General features: G+C 34.2%; 2 protein-coding genes and 1 long non-coding RNA gene across 3 annotated transcripts; 1 reads left to right on the forward strand and 2 right to left on the reverse strand.

The window, feature by feature from the left end:
* Positions 1-334: 334 nt before the first annotated feature.
* Positions 335-865, reverse strand: LOC122354468. Its single transcript, XR_006252113.1, has 2 exons — positions 790-865; positions 335-675 (listed from the first exon to the last, which is right to left on the reverse strand). It is a non-coding gene; the product is annotated as an uncharacterized LOC122354468 (long non-coding RNA).
* Positions 866-12,231: 11,366 nt separating this feature from the next.
* LOC122354477 (transcription factor HES-5-like) lies at positions 12,232-13,179 on the forward strand. The gene is made up of 2 exons (XM_043252672.1): positions 12,232-12,316; positions 12,423-13,179. Exons 1-2 carry the CDS (start codon positions 12,260-12,262, stop codon positions 12,825-12,827), a joined length of 462 nt encoding a protein of 153 aa, XP_043108607.1. The 5' UTR covers positions 12,232-12,259; the 3' UTR covers positions 12,828-13,179.
* Positions 13,180-16,320: 3,141 nt separating this feature from the next.
* Positions 16,321-17,697, reverse strand: LOC122353703 (transcription factor HES-5-like). The gene is made up of 2 exons (XM_043251578.1): positions 17,584-17,697; positions 16,321-17,481 (listed from the first exon to the last, which is right to left on the reverse strand). Exons 1-2 carry the CDS (start codon positions 17,638-17,640, stop codon positions 17,086-17,088), a joined length of 453 nt encoding a protein of 150 aa, XP_043107513.1. The 5' UTR covers positions 17,641-17,697; the 3' UTR covers positions 16,321-17,085.
* Positions 17,698-17,932: the final 235 nt, after the last annotated feature.

Below are 17,932 nucleotides of genomic sequence, written 5' to 3' on the forward strand. Positions count from 1 at the left end.
AATAGAAGAGTTATTATAAGGCCAAAATAAAGAAATGCTCATATAAGCATACTTTTTTCAAAACAACAAATATGATTAAAAAGATGAAAAAAATAACATGAATAAAAATGAAAAATAATACAAATAAAAATAAAAAAAATGCATCAGCTTAAACGTGAAAATTTAGACAGAAGGAATATGAAAACTGTCAATTAATGCACCTTTAGACTAATACACAATGCTAAAACACACTGTGCTATCATGGTAATTTAACTACAAAATAGTTAGAAGGACATTTTCTCAAAAAAAGAAAAATCTTCATAGAAGATTAAATCATCAGAGCACTTAGCAGTGCAAATATCTCTTTACTTTATTTTCAAAATAACAAACTGAAAGCGTAATAGTCCACTACATTTTTAAGTCTGTACCAATGCCTCAAGATGGAGATCTTGTTGACATTCATCTTATGCTGAATGTGTTCTGGTCTGGCATCATGCTTTCCCTCCAGTTCTGCTCACAGCAGTCCTTTCTGGCTGTGTTTGTCTTTAAACACACCGGAGAAGCCTTGATTGTGTTGCCACAGGAGTGTCATCTCTAGGATATATGTTTTCTCCAGCTTGCTGCTTGAGAAACTCTAGAGCCATTTGAGCTTGAGTTGACACAATTTCTTAGCATCTTCACCATTGGCTATCTCAGCTGTGAATGAAGAAAGAAAAGCATTAGCATTAGTATCCTTTAAATAAGCCAACAAATTAGAAGAGCGGTGAAAGCTGCTCCAGTAATGCTGCTGTATTTAGGATGTGAATGTACCTTGTTGTTGAGAGAGAGCTGCTCCTTTGAAATAATTGCAGGTTTTATGTCTGAATCTCTGTGCTGTAGATTTCTCTGTTCAGAGTGATTCTGATTTGCATTGGATGCCGCTCCTCTATTTATACTCCCAAATCTCCATATAAATAAGTGAAGCTTGAGCTTGTTGGAGTTTCTCACAGTTTGGAGCCAATGAAAGAGCTCAAACAGACAATGAGGGATGTGGGCCGCCACATGTTCATTGATCCTCCATCAGTGGCTCAAAGGAGCAGGTGGAGGGTGAATCTGGGAAAGTGTTGACTGTAGAGAGCTCATGTTCACATCAGTGTCATTGAAGCAGCACACACTCATTATTACTAAAAACGTGTAAAAGACAGCATCAAATAGCTATTTTTATTATTCTTATTCAAATATTTAATTGTATTAAACATTAAATAATATTTATTTATTTACAGCACAGGAAAATAATGCTTTAATGATGCAAAGAATATTAAATTCTGCTGTAGCTCTAAAAAGAGGACAATAGCAAACAGTCAGTTGTTCAGTTAATGTCAGTTCATTGTTGACTGAGTTCAGTTTAATAACTGTGTGAAGTTCATATAAGTTAAATTTATCTATCTAAGAGCGATATTCACCTCAGCTCAGTTTACTGTTTGTACATTCAAGTAAATCAATTAACCTTTTTGTACATAGTTCTTTTAAAAATACATATTGTGTCAAAGCACTGAACAGTATCAAATTACAATAATATATAATTACAAGATTAAACTTATTTTCAGCTAAAGGCATGTTTTATTATTGAAGCAGACATTGTTGTCTAGATCAGCTCAATTTCAATAGGATCTTTGTAATTAAATCGACGACAATAGCTAGTAATTAAGCGTCCCTAACTAAGCAAGCCTGACGCGACAGCAGCAAGAAACCAAAACTCCTTCTTTGACAGAATGGAGAAAAAAAACAGCCTGTCCTACAGCAAAAAAACGACCCATTAGGTAATTTGTGCAAGTACCTTATATTACCTATACCTACGTTTTTTTAAATTAAGCACCCTCTAGCGCTATGACTGTCATTGTCAGTCAAAATGCCAGACGTGTTTTGTTTAAACAGTGTGTGAACTGTTTTAATTACTGATCTCACAGTAATTAAAACATGTTTTACTGGGTTTAATTCGTACAAATGACTACATCTAACTCAACACCTAAACATACCCATTACAAAAATCGTGTATTCATAGTCTATATAGCTTTACGTTTTGTGAGCATGAGACATGCATGCAGGAGTCAGAGAAACACTTTCTGACCACAGTTATTTTAATGAAATGAAAATTATTAAATGTATTAAAACAGCAGAAAATACAATTTTACTCACAATTGTGAGACAAGTTTGTTTGGATGACAAAAATACTCTAAGTGCCTGGCGAAAAGGCTTAGTGATTTTAAAAGTTCATGATGCATTCAGGAAAATAAACCATGATAGTGCTGGAATTCAGATTACATCCTCAGTGACATCATCAAACCAGCTCATCAAGCTCTTGCATGTAAATTTCCATAAGTTTGTCAAGGTTCTTGTGTGTTTGTTAAATCTTGAGCTTATATTGGGGTCTAAAATGCTAATGACACTAGAACCGTGACTCTGTTCTCTAGAGTTTCCCACACACACAAACAATAGAACAAGTGTGTCTATTTAAATAATAATCAGCTTTAATGCAGGACATTGCAAGCTTTATCATACCTCTGATGCTGAAGATTTGTTCAATTAAACATAATTTTTTTACACAAAAATGCTGATGATTTTCTTAAAATGAAACATTTGATTTAGTTATTTTTATTTTGGACTTATCACCAGTGTTGACCAGCTGAAATAGTGTAAAGTTATAGTCCAATCCATTGATACTGACCTCTGACCTTTGGTCCCTGAATTGAGCTCTATTGTCACAGAGGGACTCTGTGAGTTCTGTTTCTCACGCTCTGTTCATTCACTCTATTCATTAAAGCAACAATAGACGTGTGTCCTTCTGAAACCCAAAGCAGACACATGTTTCCAAATGTTTACATGAATTAAACTGATAAAACTGGCTGTTAGTTGGTTGTCTGACAGAAGCTATATGGATCAATTAAGAATCTGATACACTTGCAACACAATTCAAATAGTTGACAATCTATTCTGTCTCTTTATTTTAAACATAAGAAAAAAATTTCCAAAAATAAATATGTAAAATGAAATCACCTGGTTGACAGTTTCCTGTCATACAGTGATTTAAATTATTAATATTTAAACAACGAGAAAATATATATTTTTGTATTTCAGTTCTGAAGTAATTATTAGTTATTAGTAAACATTTGTAAGTTCCAAGGACTTAATTGGCATATTTTACCATTGGGACCTAAATCAAAATTTTAATTATTATATTATCTAAATTCTGTGTGTGTGTGTGTGTGTGTGTGTGTGTGTGTGTGTGTGTGTGTGTGTGTGTGTGTGTGTGTGTGTGTGTGTGTGTGTGTCTGTGTGCGAAAATCAAGTTTTTTAGATAAATTTGTAAAAATGTATATGTGAAATAATTGTTAATTAAAACATTTCAATATAAATAATCCATTATATGTATATATAATTTTACATATTTATTTTACTAATTATGGATGTTCTTTTCTCTTTAGGCTTATATTTAAAATGTACACAAAACAGAATAAGTATATTTGACTTTTTTATTATTATTTTGCGAGGTTTGTGATGACATGATGTCACCATGAATGCAAATAAACAAGTGAAAATATATCACAACACAAGAGATCACAAAAATACATTAAAAGCACACTGGAATTTATATCAAGTATTATTTAACTTTACATAAGTCAAGTGATCTTTACCACAAATGATTTACCACAAATCATTATTAACATTCATCCATATTAGGGTTAAAAGCAAAGCACAACATAAATATTCAGTGTTTAATGTCAAGGTACTTGTAAGGTTAATTTTCACCATTAAAAGAAAATAAATTAATTTATGTACATCTCCAGATGCACACTCAACAGCAGTAAGTTAATTGCATTGTATGCCAAAAAAAACACTGAACCACCTATATATGTAATTCTGGTTAGATTAACTGTCCTATGAGGACAACAGAGTGTTTATCATTTTGATAAAATCTGATTCAAAAACTTGAGAGACCTCCCTCTCAAGAAGCTCACTATAAAAAGACAGCCATCTTATCAGTCTGCTCTTCTGCGAAGATCTTTCTAAGATGTCTTCTTCTCTGCGTCGGGAACTCAGCACTCAACAGTAACATTCCTATTCTTCAATGTTCTTACTAATACATATTTTATCTCTGGCTATACTTTAACTAAATGCGATATATGTCATACCTAATGTCTTTTCTCAATAAACTACTTTTAATTATGATGCTATGGTGGTCTTTCTTTCTACTATTCAATAAAGTGAATATAATACTATGTGTACTGTATATCTTATAAATACTTATCAAATAAAAGAATACAATATTCTGTGTGGTCTCTTATTCTTGATAAATCAGTAACACATCACAGTGTCTTCACAATACAAGGTATCACTCAAATAAACAAGGCAAACTTACAAAATCGGGAAAACTTCCTGTTTCCTTCAACAAAATGCAGTAAAGTAAAAATGTTCATTGAAGGTATATACAAAGGTATTTAAAAAACACAATGCATTTCCGGTGATGGAAACAAAACTGTATTCTAAAAACGGAAATAATATTGTTACTGACATCTAATACAGGTGTTTTAGAAAAAGTTAAAGTTAAAGTTAAAAGTTAAAGACGTTGCTTTCCTCCAGATGGCGCTGCAAGCTAAAGGCTTTTGTTGAGATTGAAGTGTAGCTGATGGAGGAAAAGAAGCTCTGTTTCATAACATGATTTCAGCATTTGCTGGAAGTGTTTGCTGTTTGTTTCTCAGCAAAACAGACCATCAACTCCAGGATAACTGCTATCTCCAGCTTGCTGTTTGAGGAACTCCGGAGCCATTTGAGCTTGAGTTGACACAATTTTTAGAATTTTTAAATCATATCATAATTTCAGATATTCAGCATTATCATTGCTTTAGTGATGTTGCTTACACATGATGGGCTCCAGATGAAACAGATGTGTGTGTGTTTTTGCTGGTCAGTGTGAGTAGATCAAACACAGACTCTCTCTGTTCACATCAGTGGAGCACAAAAGCATCCTGAATAAAGAATTAGTAAAGCTGGAGACTTCAACCTGACATCATAAACCATCTGGAGAGAAATGTCCTGACTGGCTGAAAACAGAAATGTCATTTTGTTGCACATTTCAAATGTCATTTAATTTTAAAAAATCAAATGATGCAAAATAATGGAAAATGGTAGAATAATAGAAATTACTCAAAAGGTTTAAGAAATGTTTTATGCAATATTGCAAAAATTCATACTTCTGCATTGCATTTGTATGATTTAGTGTATTAATGCCTTGAACGTGTGCACAAATAAAAAGGTATTATTTAAAGTATTGTTTTTTGTGCATTGGAAATAAAACCTAAAGGATTCTATGTACATCAAATATTTCAGCAACGCACTGCATGTATAAAAGTGCACTGAGAACCACAGCTCCTAGTGTTTTCCCACGCTATGCTCTGAATGGATGCTGACTGAACAATAGAAGTGTGTCTCTTTGTTACTCATTCATTCACACACCTGTCCATCTTGCCCACAGGGTGTTTTGCTTTACTAGTAATTAGTTAGAAACTGTTGACTTGCCACAAACTTAAAAAAACTAAGTCCGCTTTAGCTGGATGAATGAACATGGGAACAAATACATTTTCAAATTTCTGGACATATTTAAACAAAACTTGAAACTATTCAAAATTTGTGGGCAATAAATGCATTGTATGGCTTTGCAGTTTACAGTTTGAGCATTTTTGAATGAGCCTACTTTCAGTAAGAAATAGAAAGCATTCTAAATAAAGGTGACTTTATTTTTATTGACTTAACTTTTAGAGACCAAACCAAAATATGACAAGTGGTCACAAATTACTTAAAGCAGCAAATTTCACTAGCTATTTTAGTGACACTAAAAATAACCCAAAAAAGTACGCAGTTTAAAGAAAATGTTTTATGTTGGGAACTTTACATTTTTTTTCACAGACAAAAACCCACAGTAAATGCTAATGATTATCAATCACTTATTTATATACCGCTTTTAAAAACACAGATTTTAACAAAGCACTGAACAGTATAAAATAGGATAATACAATGATAGGGATGTATAATGATGAGATTGAACAATCTGTTATTAAATGCAGAGACGATCTCTGTAATCTAATCGATGATAATTGCTAAAAATTAAGTGTCCCCAATTAAGCGCGCCAGAGGCAACAGCGGCAAGGAACCAAAACCCCATCCATACAGAATGGAGAAAAAAACCTTGGGAGAAACCAGGCTCAACTGGGGGCAGGTTTCCTCTGGCCAGACGCCCAGCACTTAACTTACAGTTTAGTTTTAGATGCAGCTATGTCAGATTGTTTAAAGGGCTGTGTGTGTGTGTGTCTGTGTGTGTGTACATCTGTTTCCAGTGATCTGTCCACGGGGCTCATCTAGGTGTTCTGGTCTCCAATAAACATCATCTCCAGGTGCTGAATCACCATCTGATCTGGATACGAACTGAGAAACAGAATAAGAAAGAAACAAGACTTATATTAGCGTAGATCCCTTTTTACAATGGAAACGAGTACATTGTGTGTTATGGGAAGTGTTCCTAGTTCTGGCTTGTCTAATTAAAGGATTCTTTTATTTAAATCCTTTAAAGGATTTAAATAAAAGCATATAAGTGTGTTATTTGTAGGCTAGGTTAAAAAGATGTGTCTTTAATCTAGATTTAAACTGACAAGAGTGTGTCTGCTTCCCAAACAGTGTTAGGGAGACTGTTCCAGATTCTGAGTGCCACCCACAGTCGATTTTGATATTCTGGACATTATCAAATGGCCAGAGCTTTGAGAATACAGCGAATGTGCAGGATTATAATGTGATTATAATGTGAGCTTGCTCAGGTATTGAGAACCATTCAGGGCTTTATAAGTAATTAAAAAGTTTTTTAAAATCTATCTGTTGTTTGATAGGGAGCCAATGCAGTGTTGATAGAACCGGGCTAATTTGGTCATACTTACTAGTTCTAGTAAGGCTCTAACTGCTGTGTTTTTGACTAGCTGAAGTTTGCTTATGAAGCATGCAGAACAACCACCCAATAAAGCATTATTAGATTAAAGAAATAAACTAATTTCTAATAAAACATTTAAAGCATCTCTGTGAAAACAGACCGTGAGTAAAACTAAGAGAACTTTACAAAACTGGAAATGGCGCCATATTTTAAAATGCTGTTGGCTTTCCTGAAAAACAGTACACATTAATTCACTCTTACTGTAAAACATGTTTTCTGTGTCTGAAAAATTGTAATGAGGTAAAATAATGGTTTGGTCAACTTTTGTCCTCTACAGCTAATTCAGACACAGTCTATAACCTAAAAATCACATGCACAAGGACATTTGGATTTTGTTGAGTGTCCAAAGACGTGACACTATAAAACTGAACCTTGTTTGTTTTTTTAAGCTTAATTATATGACAATTTGTTTTCTTTCTCTGAAAACGCAGATATTCAAATGTTACAAAATCATAGGAAAATATAAATGCAATTAATTCATTTATTTTATGAAAACAAACATGAGTATATGATTAAAAATCATCACAAACATAACCAAATGATACACTGTATCTTTTAAAATTAAATATGCATGTCCTCAAAAAGAGAGCAAGAGAATGCATCCACAGCTTGGGTGTTACCACAATAATGATACAATAATTACAGTAAAAGCACAACTTATTTCAGAAGGCCTGTGAGCCTTTCCAAAATGTACAGTGATATTGTCAGTCTTTTAGAGAAAAAATCCAGAGAGAAGTGGATTTTTTAAAGGCATAGCTTCTGAAGGCAGTTTTATAGTGGAAAGGAATATATATATATATATATATATATATATATATATATATATATATATATATATATATATATATATATATATATATATATAAAAATACTATCACTAAAACATTTCATAAAAAAATGTATGTGTGTGATTCAATCAAAAAACAATATTTATTTATGGGTGTAAAATTAAACATTGATATTTTGATTTTTAATCCATGTATAATAATAATAATAATAAGAATAATAATAATAGCATTTTTATTTTGAAATAGATTAATTTTTGCTCTATTAACATTTTTTTATTTTCATTAGCATTTTTATATTTAAATAAAAATATAATCTAAATTAAATAGGTTAATTAATAATTATTTAAATAATTAAATAGGTTTCAATTAAAGTCATTCCTAAACAATTATATAGCAAGAGATTTAAGTACAATGTATGTATAATTCAGTCACATACATGCAATAGATTTAATGGCTGTGTACATTTTGTATACATTTTAATTCAATATTCGCTGAAAGGAAAAGAAAAAATACAATAGAAACAATTTGTAATTTTTATGTAGAATTAAAATTTTGCTTTGCCAGTTTTAGAGAATACAGTCAAAGCACACAAAAATAAAACAAAGCATAAAAATATAAAATGTATCACTGAAATCCTTACAACACATTTAAAAAAAATGAATAGCATCCTTCAGGCTTTCTTCCAAAAAATCTGTTAGTCCAGCCCTGTGGGAAACGACACACTTCCATTGTGTGAGTGAATTAATGTGATGAATACAGAATTGTGGGAAGCATTGTGTCTCTGTGACTCCACCAGCTCCAGGAGCATAGGGGCGTGTAATTGGGGTCTACATTATGCCGTGAACCAGCTGTGTGTGTGTTTGTGAAAAACAAGTCTGAGAACAGGTACGACCACAGATGTCATAGAACTCATAGCTGTTTCACCTATCACCTGCATATCCCGTTACACTGACCTAAAACACTGTTTAATTGCAGCATTTCAGCTGATTCAAAACTACCTCTACATTTGCTAATTTATGAACAATTCAACTGTAAAAAATTTGCAAGTAAATACGTATGTATTTCAGTTATTTTTTTTTAAATATCATTGCTTTGTACAATTTATTGTTGATAATGCTGGTGCGTTGTTGCTGTTTTTTTGTTTGTTTTTTTAATGCATGCAGTGTTCTTTTCTAAAAAATCTCAATATGGCACGTGTTTGGTTATGACACTGATGTTAACATGATCTCTCAGCACTTTACTAAATTCACCCTCCACCTGCTCCTTTGAGCCTCTGATGATCTTTGAGCATGCAATGGTCCACATCCCTCATTGTCTTTTTGAGCTCTTTTATTGGCTCCAAACTGTGAGAAACTTCAACGAGCTCAAGCCTCACACATTCATATGGAGATTGGGGACGTATAAATAGAGAAGTTGCAGGCAGTGCAAATCAGACTTACTCTGAACAGAGAGATCAACAGCACAGAGATCCAGACATGACACCTACAATCATCTCAAAGGAGCAGCTCCCTCTAAACAACAAGGTACATTCACATCTTACTTTCAGTAGCATTACTGCAGCAGCTTTCACTGCTCTTCTAAATCATTGGCTTATTTGATGACCACTTTCCTAATGCTTTGCTGTTTTCATCTGCAGCTGAGAAACCCAATGGTGTATCAACAGCAGCATCAAGCAGCATCTTCTGGTTCCAGACTTCCTCAAGCAGCAGCCTGATTCCAAGCTGGATAAAGCAGATATCCAGGAGATGATGCTCAACATCCTGCGACACCACTATTCCAGTTCACATACTGTCAATCAAGGCTTCTCCAAGTGTGTCTGTAGACATGTTCACTTCCTGTCTAAAGATGCGATGAAATTAGTGAGCCAGAGAGGACTGCTGAAGCACTATCAGAAGTTGCAGACTTCATGTGAGTAGAACTGGAGGGAGAGTGTCCTTTCCAGAACACCATCAGCAAAGAGATGCTTGTCAACAAAAGAGCTACATCTCGGGCCTTGACAGAGCCTTCAAAACTTAAACAAGGCTCAGTGAACTATCATTTTTTAATTTCCCTTTTTGAGGAAACATGTTCAATAAATTCCAATTTGGAATTTATGTTATTATACAGTGAAGACTTGGCTTCACTTTATTTTACATTAGATGTAATGTGCTTGAATGTATAACGTGCAAGGTATGTATTCAGTTTGAGTACTTCCAACTCCATGATATAACATGTTTTAAAAGAATCGTTTATAGAAAGAATTTTCATATCTATATCTTAATTTGTGCTTCACATTGAAGTTATTTTAACCTCATAATAAGCTTTGTTATCTCTCATTGTTTGAGCATATTTAGACAAATCTTGTCAGATTAAAACATTTTAAACAGTTCCTTTTTGGAACAAGTTTGATTCCCATTCCTTTCATAAAGGCATGTATTGTGAAGTTTTCAATGATTCACTTGTATTGTATCAATATACATGTGTATTTGACATAGCATGTGTAATGTGCAAAACATCTGTTTTCTCATTAGAGATCTAATAAATCAAATTGCTCTTCAATCCCTTACTTTTCACTGGTACTGAAAATTATATGCAGGACATGTTTAACACAATAAATGTTTAATATAAGTAGCTAACATAGGTTACAACATGTTAAAACAAGTTGGATTAAATAACAAAAACGCCTTTACAAAAGGCATGGTTAAATTCGAGACTAAAACTCTAACATGTTTTTCTGGTTATGCTTGCCATACACTGTAGACAATTCTCTAACTAGATTAATTCAAAAGAACATGCAAACGTTACATTTAAAAGCAACAAACGTTATGTCAAGGAGATACTTTATAAATTAATTGTTCTTCCACGGTCTCCATACTAGCACTCTTGACGATGATCGCTTTGGTGATCTGTGTACCAATCCATGCGCCGTGGAGGTCATTAAGTGCATCTGATTGGTCCTTTGCAACACGTAGAACCGTTTGATCGCCTCTCTCTCATTGGGCGTCAGGTGTGCGTGCAGAGACACGTGACGCAGCGTCTCCTGTAAGCACTGCGAGAATCCGCGCGCGTAGCTGGAATTGGCGCGTTGTTTTAAAAAATCAACTGTCACTTCCAGAATATCTGCTTTGTCGAGTCTAACAAACTCGGACATTGGTGTAGTTTTGCAAAATAACTCTCTCAGATGTTCTATACTGTGCTTGATTTTGTCTTTCCTCGTTTTTTCCAGAAGAATCTTTTGAAGCGAAAACAAAAATGTCAGTTTGACAGTGAATTATGCGGTAAAATAGAGATCTGAAAAGTCATTACACTTACTTTGTGGTTCTCAGGACACGAAATGCTGCCACAGCATTGGTTTTGATAGAGCGGTGCCATTTTGTGATAATTTAAAGAAAAGTGTTTAAAATCCTCTCCTCCTTATACCCAGGGATGTGGTCGAGCTGTATTTATAGCTGAGGTAAGAGTTATTTCGCACTGACAGCCAATCAGAGACGAGCGCTAGTCGCGGGCTTTAAAGTCAAGACGGTGGTTTACAGCACGCGAGCTTCCTTCCTCTCCCGCTGTGGGAAAACACTGTCACGGGCCACTAAAGTGTGCCTGACACCCTCTTTATAAGTATAGTAGTGCTGACCAAACCAACAAGTCGGTGTGAAGCAATGAAACGATTCAGACACGCTTCCAACGGAGTCTCTTTGATCCTAAGGTGTTATTGCTTCAATGAAAACGGACTTTCCCAGCCTCAGATTCACGTTTACTGCACTGATCTGTGTTGTAGAGGAAGAAGAATGTTGATTTTGGGATGTGATTTAACAATGTAATCTACTTGTGCTTAAATTCATTTTACTTAATTTTTACATTTCTTTTTCTTGGATTATCTGAATACTTTTAATTCAGATGCCACATTTTATTTTGACTTAAAGAGAATGGTCTTCCTAAGACAAATAATTGAAATAATCTTATTAACCTCAACATCAAAACATTTGATAGTAACAGGCTTTATTATTATATTTTTAATAAATAGGCTAATCTACAGTGACTTTAAATGTTTTTTTAACAAAGTATATATCCATATTTCGTCTTAATTTTAGGGGGAAAATGAAAATTAAACATTTTGTTTTTACTTTTGAATGATCATGCTTTTTGATCGCTCTCGCCATGACTATGGCCAGGAGCTGACATGGTAAAAGGAGAATATTTAATTCCCTGCACTCGATTGTGTTTGTCAAGATAATGTAATAAACAATTGGTTATTGAAATACTGATTGACCTATTGATTAATTGGAACTAGATAAGGTAAATGCAAGTCCTGTGGGATTTGTACTGCCAGTGCTTGACTTGATTTGTTGAGGACGCTTCACCCACTGGCCTCTGAGTGTGGGAAAGCTAATCCTGACTGGGACTCATGGCTTTGTAATGCTAATGAGCTTCTATAAATAGAGGAGTGCAACCCTCATTCCCAACACAATTGACTCACTCTCCTCAGAGAAACTTCTCTCCATCTGAAAGAATGGCTCCAACCTACATGACTGACTACTCTAAACTTTCCAACAAGGAAAAGCATAAAGTAAGTTTTTTGGACATTTGAAATGCAATTGTTTCTCAGCATCTCTCATTTGTTCTGGTATGAATTTTGAAGCAAACAACTAACCAAATGTCTCCTTCTTCAACAGTTAAGAAAACCAGTGGTGGAAAAGATGCGCCGTGATCGCATTAACAACTGCATCGAGCAGCTCAAATCTATGCTGGAGAAGGAGTTTCACCAGCAAGATCCAAACACTAAGCTGGAGAAAGCTGACATCTTGGAGATGACGGTGGCTTTTCTGAAGCAGCAACTGCAGCCCAAGACCTCAGCTCCACAGAATGCCCACTTTGATGGCTACTCCCAGTGTTGGAGGGAGACTATGAGCTTCTTATCTGGAAACACCAAGGTGGATGCTGTACGTCAGCATCTGAAACACTACCAAGAAGGCCAGAGACCATCTGAAGAGCTTATTCATGTGTCTCCAGCTTCCCATCAGCCCATCAAGGTCAAGCAGGAACCATGTGCTCACATACCTCTCTGGAGACCCTGGTAGACCATGAAAGACTTCCACTGAAAAACTAGATGGTGGTTTTACCATCTCTTATGCTGTAGGAGATCCTTCCTTTTTTCTATATTATTTTCTTGTGAAAGAATGTGTTTTTATGGTGCTTCTACTTAGTTTATGAATGGAAATGGGTTTTACAATGTGAAAGTCTCATTTTCTACAGGTGATTATATTATAATCAGAGGTTTATTGTAACACCTCTATAGTTTTCCTCATGGATGAACAGAGACTTCACAATGAAGAGTCAGTGAATATATTTAACTCCTGTGGAGTCAAAGACAAAGTAATTATTTGCAATGTTTGATATGCAAATGTTATAGTTTCTTCTTATGAAGGATATAGTGACATGCTGTATGTTAATTATGCAAACATAGTCACATACAAATAAACACTTTTTGATATAATCGGTCCTGCTTTCCTCATTATTAATCAAAACAAATGCGAAACAATACTTCATGTGATTAATGAACCTTTGAAATTTAAACAATGTTTAAAAAAACATTACACTTGTCAAATTGTCAAGTGGTCTCAGTTTCATCTAATGGGAGTCTATTTACATTTAATGGTCAAGGAATATCCAAATGACTGCAAAAAGCCCTTGTGTGAACATTTACATTCATGCATTTAGCAGATGTTTTTATCTCAGTGGGGCACTGTCACCTTTCAAATGGTTTTAATATGCAACTTTAGGTACTAATGAGCATTAAACTACATACCAGCTGCTATAACTTTAAAAATATCTTTGTCCTATGTGTCCTCAGTTTTAATATCTGCATGCCTCTTAAATATTTTTTTATTTTATGTGATATTTGGCATGCATTAAACTATAGACTTGAGACTTGAAGAGTTGAGTGCATGAGAAAGAGTCCAGGGGCTTGATGTTGGTGTTTGTACTCTGAATTCTTTGATTATAGGTGCTGTGTGCTGTCAGCTCTGGTTTCATCAGACAGCTGGTGTGGCTGACGGGACGGGGCGTGTTGCCCATTATGTGTGGGGCCGGCTTCTTCCAGGTCTTCCCACACCTCCTGTTTCAGATCCGACATGTAGGAAGTGTGCCATACTAAATCATCCATTACGTATGGTAGTGTGAATCCTGACCCGCTCCTTCTATTGCTCCAGTTCAAACCTGAGCCCCCTGGGAAACAGCTCTCCCCTGGTTGCAGACCTGAAATGGAGTATTGTTACAGTCATGTCAATTGTTAAAGTTCTTTATACTTTAAAAATACTTTACAATTAATGTTAGGTGTAAAATTAAAAGCAATCAGTGTAGAAAAAACTTTTTACTCAGAAATTGCTAGTCGATTTTACAATTAATTTACAAAAAAATTAATTATATATGAGACTGATAGTGTATATATGAGACTTGTTTTCTTACAAAAAGTAGTCCAATAATCTTTTTATTTACAACTTTGAAACAATCTATTTTACAATTATTCTTTTTGCAATGACAATCACATATACATCAATAACATATATAAATTAGAATAATTAAGACATAATAATCTAAATAAAATGATTATGAATACAGTTTTAATTGGGAGCCATGCATTATCATGCTGCAACATGAAGTGATGGTGGTGAATAAATGGCACAAAAATGGACCTCAGGATCTTGTCACGGTATCTCTTTCCTTTTTGAAATATTCATAAAAAATATTATGAATACAGTTTTAATTTGTAAAATTGTCTGGGTGGCTGGTCTGATGCTGATGTTTTCAGCTATGTATTGTAGTTTACACTTTCTAGCTGAACTACATTATTTTTATTTTTCTGAGACCAGCCACAATTTTACTAATTTTACATCTGTGGCCCAATGGCCAGTGAAAAGCAAAACAAAGTACTGACCATATCCCAACAGAGGTGTAAAAAAAATTTCAATTTTATTTAAGTGAAAGTACAAGTGTCTGGACAAAAACATTGAGTAAAAAAAAAAGTACAACTTTAAATTTCTACTCAAGTATTTAGAAAGTAAGAGCATTTTTTTCTGACAGACATACAGAAGTTTGGTTAAAGGGAGAAAACAAAAAATATGGCACAGGTCAAACATATTTGTTGAATTAATGAGGGGAGTCATATAATTAAAATATTTTGAAAGGCCACTTTTTTGTGTTGTCTACCTCACTGTCTAAAAGGATAAAAAAATGTTTAGATAATTAATACAAATTATCCACTACCTGGTAAGAACATTACTAAACATTTTGGAGATTTACTAACATTTAATTTAAAAAATAATAATTCCCACAAAATATTAATTATATATAAATATTCATTACCGATTTTCCTTGCTTTCAATCTTGTGCAGTCAATATATTTACACAGCTAATGGCTCTATCAAAACGGAAAGAATAATCAATAATCTTTTTTTGGGGAACACAACTTTACTACCTCAACGTGCTTCCCTTATATTTGATGGTGAACTATTAAACCCAGACATTTATCTGATGAAAGTCATAAATAAAGTAGAAATGTGTGTGTGCTTGATGTGTGAAAACAATGATCACTGGTTCTCATATCAAGCACAAACATTTGAGCTTACGTTTACTATATTTAATGTCCATAAGATAAAATAAAAATGTACTTTTTAAGTTGACATTGTAAGGAGTAAAAACACAGGAATGTAATCAAGTAAAAGTAGTTTAAATTGTACTTAAAGTAAAATTCCCCTATAATAATACTTAAGTACAGTAATCAAATAAAATTAATCCACAAAACATAATATCAAGCACAGTTTAATGGTAGAACAGTAGAATGCTAAATATTTCAATACAAGAATTTCAGTGAAATTGGATTTATATAATTTTTTAATAATTATATAATTTCACCACTTGCACACCTGCCATGACATTTTCTCACACGTTAGACAGACTTGCATTCACATGATTTGTCAAAATGAGAGGTATGGTGCCCCTTCTAGGTAGTTTTATTTTTATAATGTCATTTCTTATTACCCTGACATTGTTGTTCTGACCCTCAGCGCTAAAGATTAAAATAAAAAAGTGCTGATAATGTGTCACATTTCGAGAACTGGTTCTGTTATTAAAGAGTTTGCATTTTGGCAGACGTCTTCATTCAAAGCTGGAGTTAAAGATACAGCATCTCTGTCCATCGGGACAAAGCAGGCACAGGCGCAGTCATCAGCCATATTTAAAGGGAAGCTGTTGCATCCTGACCACATCACTTTTTTTACGCAATATATGGATGTCCTGATTTTGGCTAATGCAGGACACTACTGAATGCACATCAGAAAGGATTTAGTAGTACACAAAGCTGGCTGATAAAGAAGTGGGTACACACCTTATACATCTGCACTACACTACTGAGACTGACAAGATCATGCTGAGCTCATTGACAAATATCTTGTAAGATGTAAGATGTTTTTTAAATTAATTTATTTTTTTATTTAGATTTTAGTCATACTAATTTTATGTTTTTATTATATATTTTAATTTCTATATTGTTTCATTAATTATATTTTAGGGTTAGGTGTAGTTTTTTTAGTAAATCAAATTCATTTTTATTTTTTAGCTAACATTTATTTCAAGTAACAACTTCAGTTATTATTTATTTACTTATTTGCTTTAATTATAATAACCCATAATGCTCATTGATTTGCATGTTAAATATATTTTAAACATGTCACTAAAACATGTTCAGGGATTTGCAAACTTATCTGAACTTATATAGTAACGATTCATCATTATGTAAGCTTAATTATCTTTGTACATATTTTATTCAGCTCTGTGCAACTACATCTTTAAAAATATTTGATGCATCCAAATATTTGCTTTGCACTGAAAAGAACTGTATACTATTTTTAGTGTATAGTGTTTATGTGATGACTTCATTGCTATTTATTAAGTATAATACATACACTATACATCAATGAAAGAATGATTTCAAATATTTAAGAATTATTTGCTTTTTTATTAAAGGCAATGACAGACACACAGTGTCCACATGAGAACAAATATTCTTTTCCTTTAGCCTTTACAAAAGGTTGCATCAAAAGAATGTCCTTACAAAGAGCTCAGATTCTGAGAAATATCAATGTTTGCAAGCCAAACAACATTAGGACTGGGGGGGAAAGCCTCTAGACCAACAAAAGGCAAATATCTTATCAAGAATAAAACAACTGGGACTTCAATATGAAGCAGTTGAAACAAACATAGAAATGGAAATGTGTATCTCCTACAGCATTAGAGATGGTAAAACCACCATCTAGTTTTTCAGTGGAAGTCTTTCATGGTCTACCAGGGTCTCCAGAGAGCACATGGTTCCTGCTTGACCTTGCTGGACTGATGGGCAGCTGGAGACACGTGAGTGAGCTCTTTAGACAATCTTTGGGCTTCTTGGTAGTGGTTCAGATGCTGACGTACAGTGTCCACCTTAGTGTTACCAGATAAGAAGGTCATGGTCTCCCTCCAGCACTGAGAGTAGCCATCAAAGTGGGCTTTCTTTGTAGCCGAAGTCTTGGGCTGCAGCTGCTGTTTCAGAAAAACCACCGTCATCTCTAGGATGTCGGCTTTCTCCAGCTTGGTGTTTGGATCTTGTTGTTGAAACTCCTTCTCCAGCATGGATTTGAGTTGCTCGATGCAGTTGTTAATGCGATCTCTACGCATCTTTTCCACAACTGGTTTTCTCAACTGTTGAGGAAGACATTTGGTTAGTTGTTTGCTTTAAAATTCATAGCAGAACAAAAGATAGATGCTAAAAACAATTGCATTTCAGGTGTCTAAAAGACTTACTTTATGCTTTTCCTTGTTGGAAAGTTTAGAGTAGTCAGTCATGTAGATTGGAGCCATTCTTTCAGATGGAGAGGTGTTTCTCTGAGGAGAGCAAGTCAGTTGTGTTGGGAATGAGGGTCGCACTCCTCTATTTATAGAAGCTCATTAGCATTACAAAGCCATGAGTCCCAGTCAGGATTAGCTTTCCCACACTCAGAGGCCAGTGGGTGAGGCGTCCTCAACAATAGAAAAGGCATCAATTATTTCATGGTTAACTGGCCCCAGGGCTCCCACGGAGGGAATGGTCTTCCACAAACAGACAGGTTGCTGTACTTTTATTACCTGGGAACATCAGCACTCCCTGATAAGG

The sequence above is a fragment of the Puntigrus tetrazona genome, chromosome 11 (assembly GCF_018831695.1).
Source record: "Puntigrus tetrazona isolate hp1 chromosome 11, ASM1883169v1, whole genome shotgun sequence".
In the NCBI taxonomy this organism is placed as follows: Eukaryota; Metazoa; Chordata; class Actinopteri; order Cypriniformes; family Cyprinidae; genus Puntigrus; species Puntigrus tetrazona.

Coding starts and splice junctions, on each gene's coding strand:
- LOC122353703 (XM_043251578.1), bottom strand. CDS start 17,640: ATGGCTCCAATCTACATGACTGACTACTCTAAACTTTCCAACAAGGAA. Junction 17,482..17,583: donor CCAACAAGGAAAAGCATAAA/GTAAGTCTTTTA, acceptor CTTCCTCAACAG/TTGAGAAAACCAGTTGTGGA.
- LOC122354477 (XM_043252672.1), top strand. CDS start 12,260: ATGGCTCCAACCTACATGACTGACTACTCTAAACTTTCCAACAAGGAA. Junction 12,317..12,422: donor CCAACAAGGAAAAGCATAAA/GTAAGTTTTTTG, acceptor CTTCTTCAACAG/TTAAGAAAACCAGTGGTGGA.